Raw genomic sequence first — 18,093 nt, 5'->3', positions numbered from 1 at the left:
CACTTGAGTGGGTTGAGTCACTGATGTGATCTTCCTGTCTGGGTTGGCACCCCCCCTTGGGTTGTGCCGTGGCGGAGATCTTTGTGGGCTATACTCGGCCTTGTCTCAGGATGGTAAATTGGTGGTTGAAGATATCCCTCTAGTGGTGTGGGGGCTGTGCTTTTGCAAAGTGGGTGGGGTTATATCCTGCCTGTTTGGCCCTGTCCGGGGGTATCGTTGGATGGGGCCACAGTGTCTCCCGACCCCTCCTGTCTCAGCCTCCAGTATTTATGCTGCAGTAGTTTATGTGTCGCGGGTCTAGGGCCAGTCTGTTTTATCTGGAGTATTCCTCCTGTCTTATCAGGTGCCTTGTGTGAATTTAAGTATGTTCTCTCTAATTCTCTCTCTCTTTCTCTCTTTCTCTCAGAGGACCTGAGCCCTACGACTATGCCTCAGGATGACCTGGCCTGATGACTCCTTGCTGTCCCCAGTCCACCTGGCCGTGCTGCTGCTCCAGTTTCAACTGTTCTGCCTGCGGCTATGGAACCCTGACCTGTTCACCGGACATGCTACCTGTCCCAGACTTGCTGTTTTCAACTCTCTAGAGACAGCAGGAGCGGTAGAGATACTCTGAATGATCAGATATGAAAAGCCAACTGACATTTACTCCTGAGGTGCTGACCTGTTGCACCCTCGACAACCACTGTGATTATTATTATTTGACCCTGCTGGTCATCTATGAACATTTGAACATGTTGGCTATGTTCTGTTAAAATCTCCACCCGGCACAGCCAGAAGAGGACTGACCACCCCTCATAGCCTGGTTCCTCTCTAGGTTTCTTCCTAGGTTCTGGCCTTTCATGGGAGTTTTTCCTAGCCACCGTGCTTCTACACCTGCATTGCTTGCTGTTTGGGGTTTTACGCTGGGTTTCTGTACAGCACTTTGAGATATCAGCTGATGTAAGAAGGGCGTTATCAATACATTTGATTTGATTTGAGCTACATACATTCAATTATAATTATATCATGAAATCAAATATGTGAACGATTCTGATATTACAAAGGATAGTGAAAAATGTATTATAACAGGTAAATATAGGGATCAAATGTCATATTTAAGATACAATACATGGCCAAAAGTATTTGGACAGCTGCTTGTCGAAAATCTCATTCCAAAACTGTTGCCACAAAGTTGGAAGCACAGAATTTTCTAGAATGTCATTGTATGCTGTAGCGTTAAGATTTCCCTTCACTGGAACTAAGGGCCCTAGCCTGAACCATGAAAAAGAACCCCAGAACATTATTCCTCCTCCACCAAACTTTACATTTGGCACTATGCATTGGGGCAGGTAGTGTTTTCCTGGCATCTGCCAAACCCAGATTCGTCCAGATGGTGAAGCGTGATTCATCACTCAAGAGAATGCATTTCCACTGCTCCAGAGTCCAATGGCGACGAGCTTTACACCACTCCAGCCGACGCTTGGCATTGTGCATGGTGATCTTAGGCTTTTGTGCATCTGCTCGGCCATGGAAACCCATTTCATGAAGCTCTCGACTAACAGTTATTGCGCTGATTCTGCTCCCAGAGGCAGTTTGGAACTCGGTAGTGAGTGTTGCAGCCGAGGACAGAATTTGTTTAAGCACTAAGGACTTGGCGGTCCAGTTCTGTGAGCTTGTGTGGCCTACCACTTACCAGCTGAGACATTCTTATTCCTAGAAGTTTACACTTCACAATAACAGCACTTACAGTTGCCCAGCTCTAACAGAGCAGAAATTTGAGGAACTGACTGAGCTCACTGAGCTCAGTACGGGCCATTCTACTGACATTGTTTGTCTATGGAGATTGCATGGCTGTGTGCTCGATTGTATACACGTCAGCAACTGGTGTGACTGAAATAGCCGAATCCACTCATTTGAAGGTGTGTCCACATTATTTTGTCCATGTAGTGTAAGACATAGGCCTAATCCTCTGGTTCAGGTCTGGCCACCATCACCCAGATGTGGCAACTGTTTGCAGAGCAGTGGGAGTGAGCTGTTGGAGTGGGTGGGAGTGAGCTTTTGGAGTGGGTGGGAGTGAGCTGTTGGAGTGAGTGGGAGTCATATGAGCTGGCATTGTTTGCCTCAAACCGCTTCAGTTTTGGGTGATTCAGGTAAGCCACGATGCTGCTGAAAAAAAATTGTGCACTTTGGGCCATTTCAAATGTCATTTCTGCCGCTGGTAAGTTTGTTTCGAAAACATATATTTTGAATCTAGCGTTACAGTTAGTTAAATGATAAAGTCATATTTTTTTTTAAAGATGGAGAGTGTAAGGAAGTGCTATTTCTTATGCAGGTGACCAGCCTACTGCTATTACATTGCTATAACTGAGACAACGTATTTTCACAGTAAAACATGTTAGGTCCCATACAGGATAGCTCCCACACCCACACACACAGCACACACACATTACACACACTAACTGCCGAGGACACACAGATAAGACATACACCCACACATTGGGAGGAAGAGACAGCCTTGACTTGCAGAAAACAGCGCACACACCTAATCTCCTTTTTAGCTGAACATTGTGTGACAAAGAACAAGACTCAGAGGGATGACGGACGGCCCAACAGGGCCAATCCAAGAAGACTACACCTCAGCCTGAACCAACCCGAAGACCCGATCTTCTAGAATCAACCTACTTTCTGTTCTGTATATGAGACATGTGCACTCTGTTATCTGCGCTTCTTTTCTGCTGGTTCCTTAAGAACCGAATGAAATGGCCCGTATACGTTGTACCAGATATCTTTACTCATAATTAAACTGTCACTTGTCATACAATAGACCACCTTGTCTGAATCGATCCTTGACCGGCTCACCCTCCTACATATCCCATCATTAACAAGAGGTGCAAAATGTCAGTTGTTGTCTTTCCTTTATGTATTGTCATTCGATGTTTAAGTCTTCTTGTCGAAGGATGATGCTCACCTGGTGCTTGACAGAGCAAGGCGCGCCAACAGCGGCTACTTCGAGGAGGTGAAACAGGGCAATCTCGAGCGCGAGTGTGTCGAGGAAATTTGTAACTATGAAGAGGCTCGGGAAGTTTTCGAGGACGACGCCCAAACGGTGCAATTTTGTAGTAATTTCACTTGGTGAAATATTTGCTATTACTTTGATTGAAGCACTATTTTATTTTATTTGAATGAAATATTTAGCAATGCATAGGAACATGTGAGAATTCCAGAGAACTCTTAAAACTGACTATGTATGGTTTGTTTCCACAGAAAAGGTTTTGGTTGACATACACGGGTAAATCAGATTTTTCTATGTGGACTGTACACAAACAATTCCAACCAGCCTAAAATATATGATAGAGTATTGCATTCATTCATTTTCATAAAATGCTAATTATATTGTTGTATAAAATCCAATATGGTAATAACATACATGTTATCACATTCCTAATTTATTTGCACAAGAAATGTCCAGCATGTCAAATAGCAAATGTCATATCCTTTACCCTATTGATCCCTCTAAGGTCAGGATCCCTGCCTGGTCAACCCATGCAAAAACAATGGAACTTGTGTTTACATGGATGACTCTTACACATGTCAGTGTCTGGAAGGCTATGAAGGGAAATACTGTCAGACAGGTAGGAAGAGAATTCCTAGCTGCCATTTTTATACCAATAGTTTACGCCAGTGTTTCTTAATCCTGGTCCTGGGGTCCCAAAGGGGTGCACATTTCTGTTTTTGCCCTAGCACTGCACACCTGATTCCACTAATCAAATGTTAGATAATGAGTTGATTAGTTGAATCAAATCTAATGTTTTTGTCACATGCTCCGAATACAACAGACCTTACAGTAAAATGCTTACAGACAAGCCCTTAACCAACAATGCAGTTTTAAGAAAAATAAGTCTTAAGAAAGTATGTGTGCTCAGATGTGTAGTGCTAGGGCAAAAACCAAAATGTGCACCCCCTTTGGGTTTCCAGGACCAGGATTAAGCAACACCGGTTTTCACAATAGTTTCATACCAATAGTTTATTGTAATTCCGCAGTAGTAAGAGCACCCTAATGTGAAGTGTTGCCAACATTTGCTAGTGATATGATATGTTGACCGCATTCTGCTCATCCTACTTGCGTTTCCCCTTTCTCCCAACATACTGTAGTGTTTGAGGACACCCTGAAATGCCTCTCCCTTAACGGGGAGTGCGAGCACTTCTGTAACAGTTCTGGGTCAAGACGCAAGTGTTCCTGCGCTCCTGGTTATGCCCTGGGAGAGGACGGAAGAGAGTGTGTTGCCCAAGGTACTAACTGTAACGGACAGTAGATGAGCCCAGATGTTTTGTTAAAGACGGGAAATCCCTGTTTGTTACGAACAGACTGTAATATTTACAGAACCAAAAGGAGCCAGCATGCATTTGTTGATGTATGAATAGAGTTAGAAACAACAACTCGTCTGTCTGTCTATTATCAGTTCAGTATCCGTGTGGTAAAATCCCAGGCTTGGAAGCTCCGATGAGCCAGGCACGAGTCAAACTAGTCGGTGGGAACCACTGTCCCAAAGGAGCCTGTCCATGGCAGGTAACACATCAACGCCTGGCTGGAGAGCACAATGGATCCATCCACCTCTTTCACATTTGATTGGCCAATACTACCCTTCTACATTTTCGTAATTTAGCAGACATTCTTATCCAGAGGGATTTAGAGTAGTGAGTGCATTTTTTGTGCTTGTCTCCCATGGGAATTAAACCCACCATGCTGGAATTGCAAGCACCATGATCTACCAACTAAGCCACACAGGGCATTATGTGGCATAGTTGGTAGAATAACTAAACCACAGTCATTCCCATACAACCACTATCCTTGAAGTCAAAGGGTGTACTATTAACTAGGTTAGTATCTATTACCACCTCTTCCATTAGGCATTATATGACATTAGACAGTATTATTTTGGTTTATGTACAATGAGATGTGATGGATGAGTGGCCAATTTGTCTTTGTGATGGGACTGGTGGTTGCAGGTCCTATTGGAGCATAAAGGCACTAGTCTGTGTGGTGGGGTCATAGTTCATCCTGACTGGGTCATCACTGCTGCCCACTGTGTCGTGGATAGAGACACCAAGGACCTGATGGTGGTCGCAGGTAGGTTACGGTGTGGGTGTGGGTTGTGTTCCTTTCATAGAGCTTCTAGAAACATACATTATTTGTGTCCCTGTGTCACATAAACAAAACACTGTCCTAATTAACAACACTGTTTCCAGGGGAACACAACATTGACGTAGAAGAGGGCAGCGAGCAGAGGATCCCCGTGGCCAGAGCCATACCCTACAACCTGTACGACCCGGCAACAGGTGACAGTGACATCGCCCTGCTGCGTCTGAGAGGGCGTGTAACTCTGGGCCCTGACGCTGTACCCATCTGCCTGCCTCAGCAACACTTCGCCAAGAGCGAGCTGGCGGCCGTCCGCTTTCACACCCTTAGCGGCTGGGGGAAGCGCACCAACGGGGGCAACGATCCCAAACCTGGCACCCCGCCAGCCCCCTCCTCACGCTTCCTCCGCAGGCTAGCCGTGCCCATCCTGCCCAACTCTGAGTGCACCCTCAAGAGCGGCTTCAACTTCACCCAGAACATGCTGTGTGCCGGCTACATGAAGGGGAACCAGGAGGCCTGTAGGGGGTACGACGGGAGCCCCCTGGTCACTTACTACGGGACCACCCACTTCCTGATGGGCGTGGTGGGCTGGGGGAAGGGCTGCCCCAAACAGGGTTTCTATGGCGTCTACACTGCCGTAGCCAACTACCTGGACTGGGCTGAGGAGGTGATGAATACTCCTTCAGTCGTTGCCCCGGTGCCTTCAGTCAGTGCCCCGGTGATGCCATTCCTGCTAGAGATGGCATTAGATGAGGTTCAGATTCAGCAGGCTACGGAGAAGTTATTGCCACCACCTTCCAATGTGCAGAGCATTGGCTAACTCCCATTAAATTTGTCACCAGTCACCACACAACACCAATTGTCATTACAGTGAATCTATTGTCACATAACATGAATAAATATTTTTATAGTACATGGAAGCTACAGTATATCATGCTAATGGTGTAGCATATCGTCCTGTTTCATCACTTTGTAATCAGACATCTTTTCACTCTGCTATTCTTTTCATTTGACTCTTAATGTGAAGTGTATATTTCAAGTGGTGATTTGGATGACCTGATGCCATACAGAATGTTTGACCTGATGCCATACAGAATGTTTGACGTGATGCCATACAGAATGTTTGACCTGATGCCATACAGAATGTTTGACTGATGCCATACAGAATGTTTGACCTGATGCCGTACAGAATGTTTGACCTGATGCCATACAGAATGTTTGACCTGATGCCATACAGAATGTTTGACGTAACGCCATACAGAATGTTTGACCTGATGCCGTACAGAATGTTTGACCTGATGCCATACAGAATGTTTGACGTGACGCCATACAGAATGTTTGACCTGACGCCATACAGAATGTTTGACCTGACGCCATACAGAATGTTTGACCTGACGCCATACAGAATGTTTGACCTGACGCCATACAGAATGTTTGACCTGACGCCATACAGAATGTTTGACGTGATGCCATACAGAATGTTTGACCTGATGCCATACAGAATGTTTGACCTGATGCCATACAGAATGTTTGACCTGATGCCATACAGAATGTTTGACGTGATGCCATACAGAATGTTTGACCTGATGCCATACAGAATGTTGACTGATGCCATACAGAATGTTTGACCTGATGCCATACAGAATGCTTGACTGATGCCATACAGAATGTTTGACCTGATGCCGTACAGAATGTTTGACCTGATGCCATACAGAATGTTTGACCTGATGCCATACAGAATGTTTGACCTGATGCCATACAGAATGTTTGACCTGATGCCATACAGAATGTTTGACTGATGCCATACAGAATGTTTGACTGATGCCATACAGAATGTTTGACCTGATGCCATACAGAATGTTTGACCTGATGCCATACAGAATGTTTGACCTGATGCCATACAGAATGTTTGACCTGATGCCATACAAAATGTTTGACCTGATGCCATACAGAATGTTTGACCTGATGCCATACAGAATGTTTGACCTGATGCCATACAGAATGTTTGACCTGATGCCATACAGAATGTTTGACTGATGCCATACAGAATGTTTGACGTGATGCCGTACAGAATGTTTGACCTGATGCCATACAGAATGTTTGACCTGATGCCATACAGAATGTTTGACCTGATGCCATACAGAATGTTTGACCTGATGCCATACAGAATTTTTGACCTGATGCCATACAGAATGTTTGACGTGATGCCATACAGAATGTTTGACGTGATGCCATACAGAATGTTTGACTGATGCCATACAGAATGTTTGACCTGATGCCATACAGAATGTTTGACTGATGCCATACATAATGTTTGACCTGATGCCATACAGAATGTTTGACTGATGCCATACAGAATGTTTGACGTGATGCCATACAGAATGTTTGACCTGATGCCATACAGAGTGTTTGACCTGATGCCATACAGAATGTTTGACTGATGCCATACAGAATGTTTGACGTGATGCCTGTACAGAATGTTTGACCTGATGCCGTACAGAATGTTTGACTGATGCCATACAGAATGTTTGACCTGATGCCATATAGAATGTTTGACTGATGCCATACAGAATGTTTGACCTGATGCCATACAGAATGTTTGACCTGATGCCATACAGAATGTTTGACCTGATGCCATACAGAATGTTTGACCTGATGCCATACAGAATGTTTGACTGATGCCATACAGAATGTTTGACGTGATGCCATACAGAATGTTTGACTGATGCCATACAGAATGTTTGACGTGATGCCATACAGAATGTTTGACTGATGCCATACAGAATGTTTGACTGATGCCATACAGAATGTTTGACTGATGCCATACAGAATGTTTGACGTGATGCCATACAGAATGTTTGACCTGATGCCATACAGAATGTTTGACTGATGCCATACAGAATGTTTGACTGATGCCATACAGAATGTTTGACGTGATGCCATACAGAATGGTTGACGTGATGCCATACAGAATGTTTGACTGATGCCATACAGAATGTTTGACTGATGCCATACAGAATGTTTGACTGATGCCATACAGAATGTTTGACCTGATGCCATACAGAATGTTTGACTGATGCCATACAGAATGTTTGACGTGATGCCATACAGAATGTTTGACCTGATGCCATACAGAATGTTTGCTTCCCAATACGTACATTTACTTCCAAAGTTTCCTCTCTGATAGCTGAAGAATAAATATTACTTGCTGACAAACTAAATCTTTGCCTCATTTGTGTTATTTGTGTTATTTGTGTGTGTGAGTGTGTGTGAGTGAATGAAAAGTCCAAATGTATCCATAGCCACACTTCAGCAGTTGCTCATCTACATGGTATTTTCTCTGAAATGCAAATTATCTGAGTCATACGCATTTCTTTAGATTAGCTGTTTAAGGCACCACAACACAGCAGGCTAAACCATTGGAATAGATACCTTAGTGTCAATATTAGCTCAGTGATTTGGACCTCAGAACACTGATCACATGATCACTGAGGATTTTGTGCCCCTTCCTGAGAGCTGTTCTGATTGGCTCAAATAAGGGCTGTCTGTCATGCTGAAGAGTGCAGAGCTAAATGGTGGTCTGGACAAGGCCTTGCCTCTCTGAATGGTGAAGACTGGATTTGAAGTGAGTCCTCCCTCTCTCTCTCTCTCTCTTCCCTTCTCTCTCCACTCTTTCTCTCAAACATCCCTAATCCCTCTTTTTTTACCCTCTTGTCCTCCCCCTTTCTTTCTCTCTTCTCCTTTTTATTTTCTACCCCCCCCCCCCCCCCCCCCCCCCACACACACACACACAAACACACACACACATTCCTTCCTCTCCCTCTCTCTTCAGCATGTTCTCTCTCTTCCTGTCTCTCAGGTCATTGCCCTCCCTCTCCGCCCGCTCTCTCCAGAGTTGTGCTCCACAGAGCAGCCAGGAGTAGAGAGGTGCCTCACCCAGAGATCAGGCCATGTTTCGGCTGTCCCAAACCTGTTTCCTTCTCCTGCTGCTGCACGTCGTGGCCTCCGAGGGTACGTTCAAACACCCCACCGTCTCAAACGGTTGACAAATAGTTATGTAGAGAGAAAGTGAGGGAGACTCTGGGGTTTAGTCAGTGTCAGTTATTGCGGTCAGTGTGTGAGTACGGGTGAGGGCTGGTGACTGGGATGTGTGTGTTGATATATTTTATGGTGTGTCTGTATCTCTGATTGCTTTGATGATTGTGATGACTGTGTGCTAGACACGCATGCTGTGATGATGACAACAGCCTAATTGATGGAAAAGATGATAATGATGATGGTGATGACGATGACGATGACAGTCATTAATATGGTGATGATTATGGTAATGATAGTGATGATGATGACGATGATGGTGATGAAGATGGTGATGATGATAGTGATGAAGATGGTGATGATGATGAAGATGACGATGGTGATGATGATGATGAAGATGACGATGGTGATGACGATGATGATGGTGCCCTGCTGCCACTGATACCGATTTTTCCCTGTGTCCCCAGTCTTCCTGAACAGTGACGATGCTAACCAGGTTCTGAACCGGCGGCGGCGGGCCAACAGCCCATTTGAGGAGTGGCGGCAGGGAGACATGGAGAGAGAGTGTATCGAGGAACGCTGTGACAGAGAGGAGGCTAGGGAGATCTTTGAGGACGACAAACTGACTGTAAATTGGCATTCTCCATCTTTGTTTCTATCTATCTCTCTTTAAACCGGAAACACATGTATGTCTGCGTTCCAGTCACATAAATCACAATCCTGTTTAGTCACTCCTCACTTTGCACTCATTCACACCACCTTTACACGCTCATGATTTCAACCAGAAATTCCTTTGTTTTTGGAATCTTGACCTTTCTGGTTTGAATTTGTGATGTTTGTGTCTCTTTTTACCTCTTTCCCTCAGACTGAATTCTGGAACACATATTACGGTAAGGCCCAGGAGTCTGTTGAGGCTAAGGGTTGGCGCAAGAGGCTAGGGATTGGATCACATGGAGTTTTCTGATTAGAGCTGGGTTGGAGTCAGGTTGGGGTCAGATTGGGGTCAACCTAGTCAGATCAGGAAGTAAAGGACTCACGACCACACACCAAAACAATGGGCTATTTTCAATTCATGAATTGATTGTTTGCAGTGTGTTTGGTGTTGCTGTGCTGTTAGGTCCATGGCAAGAAATAAACTGTGTTTCACAGATGGAGATGCCTGTGTTTCTAAGCCATGTGTCCACAATGGCGTCTGCAAGGACGGGATTGGGATGTACACCTGCTTCTGTCTCGCTGGATTCCAGGGGTACAACTGTGAGATTGGTATGTCTTCTTCTCCCTTTGCTCTTGAAATGACATAGACGCCAGAAATATCTTGACTCCAAGTTACTCCATAGTCAGAAACAACACCTGGCTCTAATCATGACTGTGATCTGTGTCTAATCTGGATCCGTGATGTGATGCTGTTCTGCAGCCATTCCTGAGCTGTGTGAGAATAAGAATGGAGACTGTGATCACTTCTGCCACGTGAAGAAGGACAGTGTGCAATGCTCCTGTGCTGATGGCTACTATCTGGACACAGACGACAAGTCCTGCCTTTCCAACGGTGGGTGGGTGGGTGGGTGGGTGGGTGGGTGAGTGGGTGAGTGAGTGAGTGAGTGAGTGACACAGACAGACAGACAGACATACATACATACATACATACATACATACATACATACATACATATACATACATACATACATACATACATGATCCATTCTCCATTCTCCAACATGGACTGGTAGTAGGTTGGAGGTTGGGCTTAGTTAGTACCTAATAACATTGTTGCCCTTTTGTCATTGAAGAGGCCTTTAAGTGTGGCTTTGTGGTATCCAAGAACACCCGCAGCATCTTCATCTACCAGCCTAACACCACTGCCACCAACACCACTGAAAAGACCAACATGATGGAGGACCCTATCAGGGAAACGGCCTGGAACGTAACCCAACAGAGAGAAATCCAATTTGCATTTGAGGATGACGTTATCGAAATGGTGAAGGAGAAGCCAGTCTTTGCCGAGGCGAGAGGCAACACCCGTATTGTCAATGGGGAGGAGTGTCCTCCTGGAGAATGTCCCTGGCAGGTAGAGTAGAGAAACCTCTAGTGGGGTTCCCTCTAAATAGCGTTCAGAGTTGTTTGTTTCTGCAACTCTTTCTTTCTCTTTCTCTCTATTTCTCTCTCTCTCTCTCATATATATATCTCTTTGTCTCTCTTTCTTTCTCTCTCTCTCGCTTTCATTCTTTCTCTTTGTTTCTCTCTTTTTCTCTGTCTATCTGTTTCTCTCTTCCTCTATCTTTCTCTCTCTCCCTCTCATTCTTTCTCTCTCTCCTTCTCTCCCTCTCTCCACAGGCTTTCCTGGTAAACCACGAGGACAGGGGCTTCTGTGGAGGAACCATCCTGAATAAGTACTTCATCTTAACGGCAGCACATTGCATGAACCAGACACGCTCCTTTTACGTTGTCCTCGGTAGGTACCGTTAGCCAATCACCTTTAACAGTGGTCTCTACATCTGGGAATTGTTTTTAAGTGAATCATATCCTATATAATATAATTGTGCCATAATCACAAAACTTCATTATCAGAAAAGTATATTGCTGTGTACAGCATAGTTGCTAACTGGGTGAAATAACAACAGTCAATAACCATACCACCCATACATAGCCTAAGTTGTAGCAGCCTATCAAACGAATTTAATTGATTGAAATCAAACCTCCCCATTGGTCCATCTGCCTTCAGGAGAGTTTGACACGGAGGTGAAGGATGGGCGGGAGGCCATCCACCAGGTGGAACAGGTGTTCATCCACAGGTCCTACATCTCCACCACCTATCACAACGACATCTCCCTCGTCATGCTGAAGGACCCTATCAAGTTCACCCAGTTCATCCTCCCTGCCTGCCTGCCTGAACGAGACTTTGCAGAGAAGGTCTGTAGCATGATGTACTACACATAATTCTCTGTGTGACACATCTGGTTTTATCCAGTGATGCATATAAACATACAGTATATAATGAATCTGTCTATGGTTTATATCTTAGTAAAGATGTTCCTGAACCTAACATAATGGTGTCCTGTCTACTTATCAATACAAGGTGTTGATGAAACAGCACGACGGGCTGGTGAGTGGGTTCGGCCGTGTGGGGGAGGCCAAGCAGCCGTCCACCATCCTGCTGCGTCTGACCGTGCCCTACGTACCCCGGGCCACCTGCCTTCAGTCCAGCCAGCACAAGATCTCCAACCGCATGTTCTGCGCCGGCTACGATAAGGAGAAGAAGGACGCGTGCCAGGGGGACAGCGGAGGACCCCACGTCACCCGTTACGGGGACACTTGGTTCGTGACGGGTGTGGTGAGCTGGGGCGAGGGGTGCGCCCGTGAGGGCAAGTACGGCATCTACACGCAGGTGTCCAAGTACATCGACTGGATCCGGGCGGTCATGGGGAAGTTTCTCCCCAAGGAGGGAGGGAAGAGGAAGACGAGGGGGGCAGGTAGAATGCACTCAATGATGTGGGTTTGAGGGAGACAAAGGAGAGAGGAGAACCAATCATTAAAGAGGCTTGGGGAATTATGGGCAATAAACATTGTTGTGTGGTTTATCATTGTTTTTCACAAAATGTATCCAAGACCAAGTAACTTAAGGTAAAGAAAAAAACATGTTTTGTTTGAATGTCCAGTTATCACATACCAACATTAAACTACATTACACAATATGAAGTTGAGTCAGGAGTGCCATTAGACAGAAATGTTCCTACTGTTCCTGTTTTTTTAAAGTACAAACTGAATCGATCGTATCAGAAAAACAGCAGGGTTCAAAGGTCACCATTGACTTGAATCATTGCTGGTGTAAGTACCGAGCACACAAGGATAGGTGGATTTGCTGTTTGCTCTACTGTGTGTACAGTCTAGAGTCCATCTGTGGGACATTGTGTTTGTGAAGACCTCATGTTATACAATGAGTTTTACTGAACGTTTCATCTCAATTCATCTTCATAACATTAGCATATTAGTAGCATATTTGGTAGATATTATATTACATACAATTGCTAATGAGGCACCATCTTTAAACTATCTAGAGCTGGCACCAGCTACATTTATTACGTCAGGTGACAGGGAGATCCACATAAATTACGCTATCCTGGAGAAATTCACACCACATAACTTTGTTGGCGTATACAGCAATGACTAAAAACGGACATTTGGGCTGGCAAGCGGGTGGGGGTTTACTTGGCAATGTTAACCCGCCAGCATGGTTGTGTGTGTAAGACAGAAAGATAGAGAGAGAGAGCGCAAGAGAGAGAGAGATAGACAGGGCTACAGACAGGACCTTGGCACAGGCAGAGAGGCTTGTGGGTACGGTGTGGATGTGGATTGTAATGGGCTCGTGGAGGCAATGGTGGTTTCTGTCTCTCTCTCTTCTGAGCAGTGTCCTCCTGGTCTGCAGCTATGGGAGAGGTAAGCCACTGCACTGTGAAAGCTACAGGACCAAGTAGACATTTTGTTAATCATACCTTCAGGCTGACAATGACTTTGCTAGCATAGTTTTCCAGTCTACATATGACCAGCATAGTGTTGTGTATGCAATAGTGGAGGCTGCTGAGGAGAGAACGGCTCATAATAATGTCTGGAATGGAGTTTAATAGATGGAATGGAGTAAATGGAACGGTATGAAAACCATGTTTTGTCCCCTTAGCAGCCTCCACAGGTATACATTAAACAAACTGTTCTGTATGTAATTAAATGGCATGAAACTCAATGATGGTACCACTTAAAGTGAAAACTCTTCATGTTTAACTTTCCACCATTTAACACATTATCCTCAACCTGGAAGGAGAAAAATGAATACTGAGTCACTTCTGGTTTGTCTCACTTTTCAGTTGTTGTTGTTCCACATGTCTTCTCCCTCCTCCTCCCCTTCCTTCCCCTCCTCTCCTCCCGTTCATCCACCTCCCCTTCCCCTCCTCTTCATTAACCTGCCCCTCCCCCCTCTTCATCCACTTCCCCTCCTATCCCTTCTCCTTTCCCTCCTCCTCTTCATCTACCTCCTCCTCTCCTGCTCTTCCTCCACCTCCTCCCTGACCCTCAGTGTTCAGACCCCCTGCGTACGCCAGCACGGTCTTCCTACGGTCGAAGAGAGCGAATGCGTTCTTCTTGGAGGAGATGCTTCAGGGGAACCTGGAGAGAGAGTGTTATGAGGAGACCTGCAACTACGAGGAGGCCAGGGAGTACTTTGAAGACACACCCAAAACTGTGAGCAGTTTAGGCCTACAGGGTGCATCTCAATAGTCTAAAATGCATTCCTTTCCTTGACTCCTTTCCTTCAACTGCACTAATCTGACAACATAAGCAATCTCCTTATCCATAACTAATGTATTAGTTTTCTGATTTAAACCCTGTGTCCATTGTCTCTCTCTCTCTCTCTCATACCTCAATAGGACACTTTCTGGAATGTCTACGTAGGTATGTCTCATTCTTTTGAATCGCGGCAGAGGGGTGTTGGGTTTTCTCCCGACTCCAGATATTGAATCCCCTCCCTTCTTCTTCCTCCTCAGATGGGGACCAGTGCAAACCCAATCCCTGTCTCCATGGCGGCAGCTGCAAGGACAGCATTGGAGGTTTCACCTGTAGCTGCACAGAGCTGTACCACGGGAAGAACTGTGAAATAGGTCAAAAGAACACCTACATTAGAACTCTTTATGAGTGTGTGTCAATGTGTGTGTGAGAGTGTGTGTTCATAGTTATGCGAGTAGTCTAAGAGATATGTCTGTGTGTCGTGACAGATAGCGCTCAGTGCCCCACCAAGGGGCCCTTCTCCTGTGACCACTTCTGCAGTCCCAACTTTGGAGCATACCAGTGCTCCTGCACCACGGGGTACAAGATTCACAGTGATAAGAGGAGCTGCATACCTGCAGGTTAACATCTACCTATTCTTTTGAATTAGACATCTGTAACACTCGCTCTCTCACACACTTTAAATAGAGACGTCTCTTTCCTTAGTTAAGCACCCCTGTGGAAGACTCCAGCCAACAAACCAAATCAACGTAGCCTATCACGTCTGTCCACACAACCGCTGTCCATGGCAAGTAAGTTCCTCCCCTACCAGCACAACGTAGAGCAAGGTGAGGGGGAGTCTGTTTCTCCTGGCCTATAGACTGCTTTCAAGGTGAGGGGGGAGTCTGTTTCTCCTGGCCTATAGACTACTTTCAAGGTGAGGGGAAGTCTGTTTCTCCTGGCCTATAGACTACTTTCAAGGTGAGGGGGAGTCTGTTTCTCCTGGCCTATAGACTACTTTCAAGGTGAGGAACAATAAGTTGTGAAATACTGAACTTCCCCTTTAACCTGTGGCTTTGTGATTGGCAGGTGGTGTTTGTGGATGAGGCTGGTGCAGAGCTGTGTAGCGGGGTGATCCTGGGGCCTCAGGCAGTCCTGACCTCAGCTAGCTGCCTGTACATGGGAAAGAAAGTCCACAGCATGCAGACAGGTGAGTCCCACAGTGATAAAAACACTTGACGTTTGATCTGTTAAGTGTATAAACCTCCAGCTCAGGCAGATTCAAATCTTTCTGAAATCTAACAGTTTCCCTTCATCCTCTAAGGTGCCTCAAATAATAGTGTGAGGATCCCTCTATCGACCCAACTGTACGTTCACAACCGCCACGAGAGAGGCAGTCTGGAGGACGACCTGGCCTTGGTGAGACTGAATGAGCCCCTTCCCTTCGACACCTCTGTCTCCCACCTGTGCCTGCCCACTAAGGATTTCAGTGAGAACGTGTTGATGAGTCCAGGAAGGGAGGGGGTGGCCAGGGGTCCGGATAAGTTCCGGGGGCAATCCCACGGCCCCCCTGTTCTCTCCTACCTGCATGCGGAGGGCTGTCGGAACCAGGTGAACGTCTCCCAGCCCCTCACCAACAAGATGTTCTGTATGGGGAGCCAGAAGGGCTTCTATGGGACTAAGTTGACTAGGTTTAATGAGACAGACCTCAAACCAGGACTAATGAGGAACTGCAGCCTTTTGTCCGGGACCCCCGTTGTGACTGTGGAGAGGGGTACAGCGTTCCTAACAGGCTTGCACCTTTCGGCGCCCACGTCACATGGCTGTGGACAAACCCTGTTGTTCACCAAGTTGTCTCGCTACTTGCAATGGATCCAGCAGCGCCTGGAGATGACAGAGATGAGGATGACACCACAAATGACCCATGACCCACCTGGACCTTATGTGTAACCCCAACTAAGGGTTAGCCTGATCCCTACCTACACTGGACTTACAGCCAACAAGGTTGTGTTCAAGATTTAAGTTGTTTTTTCCAAGGTTAACAATGTAAATGAAAGCGAGTGGTTATATTTTAACATGTACTATAAAATCATTTATCTTCCACACTTCCTTAATAAACAAAAATGTGGTACAAGGAGTACAACAACAACAAAAACTTTTATTCAAAATGTTAAAAATATGACAAAATAAAATGCAACCTAAATAATAAGGAAATATATTTCTGGGAGCAGTTCCTGGGTGAAGGGGATTCTGGGATACGTAGATTAGGAAGATGATGACAGCAGGGGGAATGGATTGGCCTTGCTGACGACCAGTTTCTGGTGCTGGTGAGAGATGTAGCCCTTGATGTGACCCTAGAAGAGAGGAAGAGAGTTCATCTGCTGCTTCGTGTTTTACGACTGTCTGAAACATCAGGTGGAAGCACATGGTCAGAGGAAAAGGTGTGTGGTGGGATCTCACCTCACAGATTAGGTTGGCCAGGATACACTGCACCTCATCAATGTCCACCTCTTCCACCTGCATCATTTTCAGAGCTACCAGGAAGGCATCTAGGGGCAACTGGTGAGTCTTCAGCAGCTGGTACCTAACCCACATACCACAAGCATGTTAACAGAAAGTCAATATCGGTCATAGGTTCACACACACACACACACACACACACACACACACACACACACACACACACACACACACACACACAATAGGGCTGACCTGAATTGTACTGTGCTGCCTCAGATAATTTATTTTCACATTGTCCTTTCAGTGCGGTTCCAGCAACTATGATGGATGTGTAACCAGACCAGCCCATTCCAGCTGGACTTGGCTCAGTAGTGTTAAAAGTGTAACCAGACCAGCCCATTCCAGCTGGACTTGGCTCAGTAGTGTTAAAAGTGTAACCAGGCCAGCACAGTACCATTGGACTTGGCGAGTAGACTCACACTTTCTTGAAGAGGTTCCGGTAGGTGATGATCTTGAGCTTCTCGAGGATGAGGAAGATGCCACAGCGGATGAAGAAGGTCTCGTGCTTGGCCAAGGCCTCGTTCAACAGCAGCAGGTTGCCCTCACTGTTACAGAGACAGAGAGACAGAGAGAGAGAAATCAGAAAAAGAGGGGGAGGGAGTAGGGGGAGAGAGAGGAGAAAGAGAGATGGCAAGGAGCGGGCGGGTGGTGACACTCACCTCACAGCTTTCGTGACGTCGGCAAACTGCATGAGGTCGTACTTCCTGAGCAGCTGGTGATTAGGCATGTGACCCTGAATCAACATGAGCAACACCAGTCTTCGTCTCTGATTGACAGTCAAGCTTTTTTAATTTGATTTGAATTCAGACGTGTGTGGCTAGATGAGTGTATGTTTGAGCTCTCTCAGTGAGGCACTCTGTCTCACCAGCAACATCTTGACAGGCAGTAGGTAGATGAGGATCATGCGTTTGTTCCTCTGGCTGGAGCGGTGGCAGTGCTGGAAGGAGAAGGACAGGTACTCCTCGGCTGGTTTGTAGTCGCTGTCGAACATGGCCTTGCGGCCTACGTAGTATTTGTAGGTGACTCTCTGGGCCATACTGTAATCATCCTTCAGGTTGGAGCTGTCGATGGCCCGGATCAGTGGCTTACACAGGTGTAGCTTGTTGATCTGGACACACACAACCGTTTAGACACACAAACACACACAAAGTAGGGCCTATTCATGTAAACAAAAT

At 45.9% G+C, this 18,093-nt stretch overlaps 4 protein-coding genes across 9 annotated transcripts in view; 3 read left to right on the top strand and 1 right to left on the bottom strand.

The window, feature by feature from the left end:
* The first annotated feature begins 2,006 nt into the window (after positions 1-2,006).
* LOC110495524 (coagulation factor VII) lies at positions 2,007-8,337 on the top strand. The gene is made up of 8 exons (XM_036951343.2): positions 2,007-2,197; positions 2,922-3,085; positions 3,244-3,268; positions 3,498-3,611; positions 4,132-4,269; positions 4,440-4,546; positions 4,987-5,107; positions 5,227-8,337. Exons 1-8 carry the CDS (start codon positions 2,140-2,142, stop codon positions 5,934-5,936), a joined length of 1,437 nt encoding a protein of 478 aa, XP_036807238.1. The 5' UTR covers positions 2,007-2,139; the 3' UTR covers positions 5,937-8,337.
* Positions 8,338-8,603: 266 nt separating this feature from the next.
* On the top strand, positions 8,604-12,840 carry LOC110495527 (coagulation factor X). Of its 2 annotated transcripts, none has more exons than XM_036951340.2 (10): positions 8,604-8,741; positions 8,976-9,127; positions 9,619-9,779; positions 10,017-10,041; positions 10,301-10,414; positions 10,566-10,697; positions 10,939-11,216; positions 11,483-11,600; positions 11,871-12,058; positions 12,225-12,840. In XM_036951340.2, exons 2-10 carry the CDS (start codon positions 9,067-9,069, stop codon positions 12,645-12,647), a joined length of 1,500 nt encoding a protein of 499 aa, XP_036807235.1. In that variant the 5' UTR covers positions 8,604-8,741; positions 8,976-9,066; the 3' UTR covers positions 12,648-12,840. The 2 variants fall into 2 exon arrangements, with proteins under 2 accessions (XP_036807235.1, XP_036807236.1); XM_036951341.2 differs by having other exon boundaries at positions 8,653-8,741; positions 8,949-9,127.
* Positions 12,841-13,282: 442 nt separating this feature from the next.
* On the top strand, positions 13,283-16,553 carry LOC110527202 (vitamin K-dependent protein Z). The gene is made up of 8 exons (XM_036951346.2): positions 13,283-13,582; positions 14,214-14,377; positions 14,563-14,587; positions 14,680-14,793; positions 14,908-15,039; positions 15,125-15,210; positions 15,488-15,608; positions 15,723-16,553. The coding sequence occupies exons 1-8, from the start codon at positions 13,492-13,494 to the stop codon at positions 16,346-16,348; spliced, it is 1,359 nt and encodes a 452-aa protein (XP_036807241.2). The 5' UTR covers positions 13,283-13,491; the 3' UTR covers positions 16,349-16,553.
* LOC110527205 (PCI domain-containing protein 2) overlaps positions 16,537-18,093 on the bottom strand; it is a 74,419-nt gene continuing 72,862 nt past the window's right edge. For all 5 annotated transcript variants that reach the window (XM_036951353.2, XM_036951354.2, XM_036951355.2 and 2 more), the window contains exons 9-13: positions 17,784-18,026; positions 17,578-17,651; positions 17,338-17,463; positions 16,859-16,982; positions 16,537-16,752 (exon numbers count right to left, since the gene is read on the bottom strand). In XM_036951353.2, the coding sequence (XP_036807248.1) occupies positions 16,663-16,752; positions 16,859-16,982; positions 17,338-17,463; positions 17,578-17,651; positions 17,784-18,026 (657 nt within the window). In that variant the 3' untranslated portion in view covers positions 16,537-16,662. The remainder of the gene's footprint in view (positions 16,753-16,858; positions 16,983-17,337; positions 17,464-17,577; positions 17,652-17,783; positions 18,027-18,093) is intronic.

The sequence above is a fragment of the Oncorhynchus mykiss genome, chromosome 18 (genome assembly GCF_057628025.1).
Source record: "Oncorhynchus mykiss isolate SJ-2025 chromosome 18, ASM5762802v1, whole genome shotgun sequence".
NCBI lineage: Eukaryota > Metazoa > Chordata > Actinopteri > Salmoniformes > Salmonidae > Oncorhynchus > Oncorhynchus mykiss.
The sequence above is the reverse complement of the archived record's forward strand: the minus strand, read 5'-3'. Positions and strand labels throughout refer to the sequence as shown.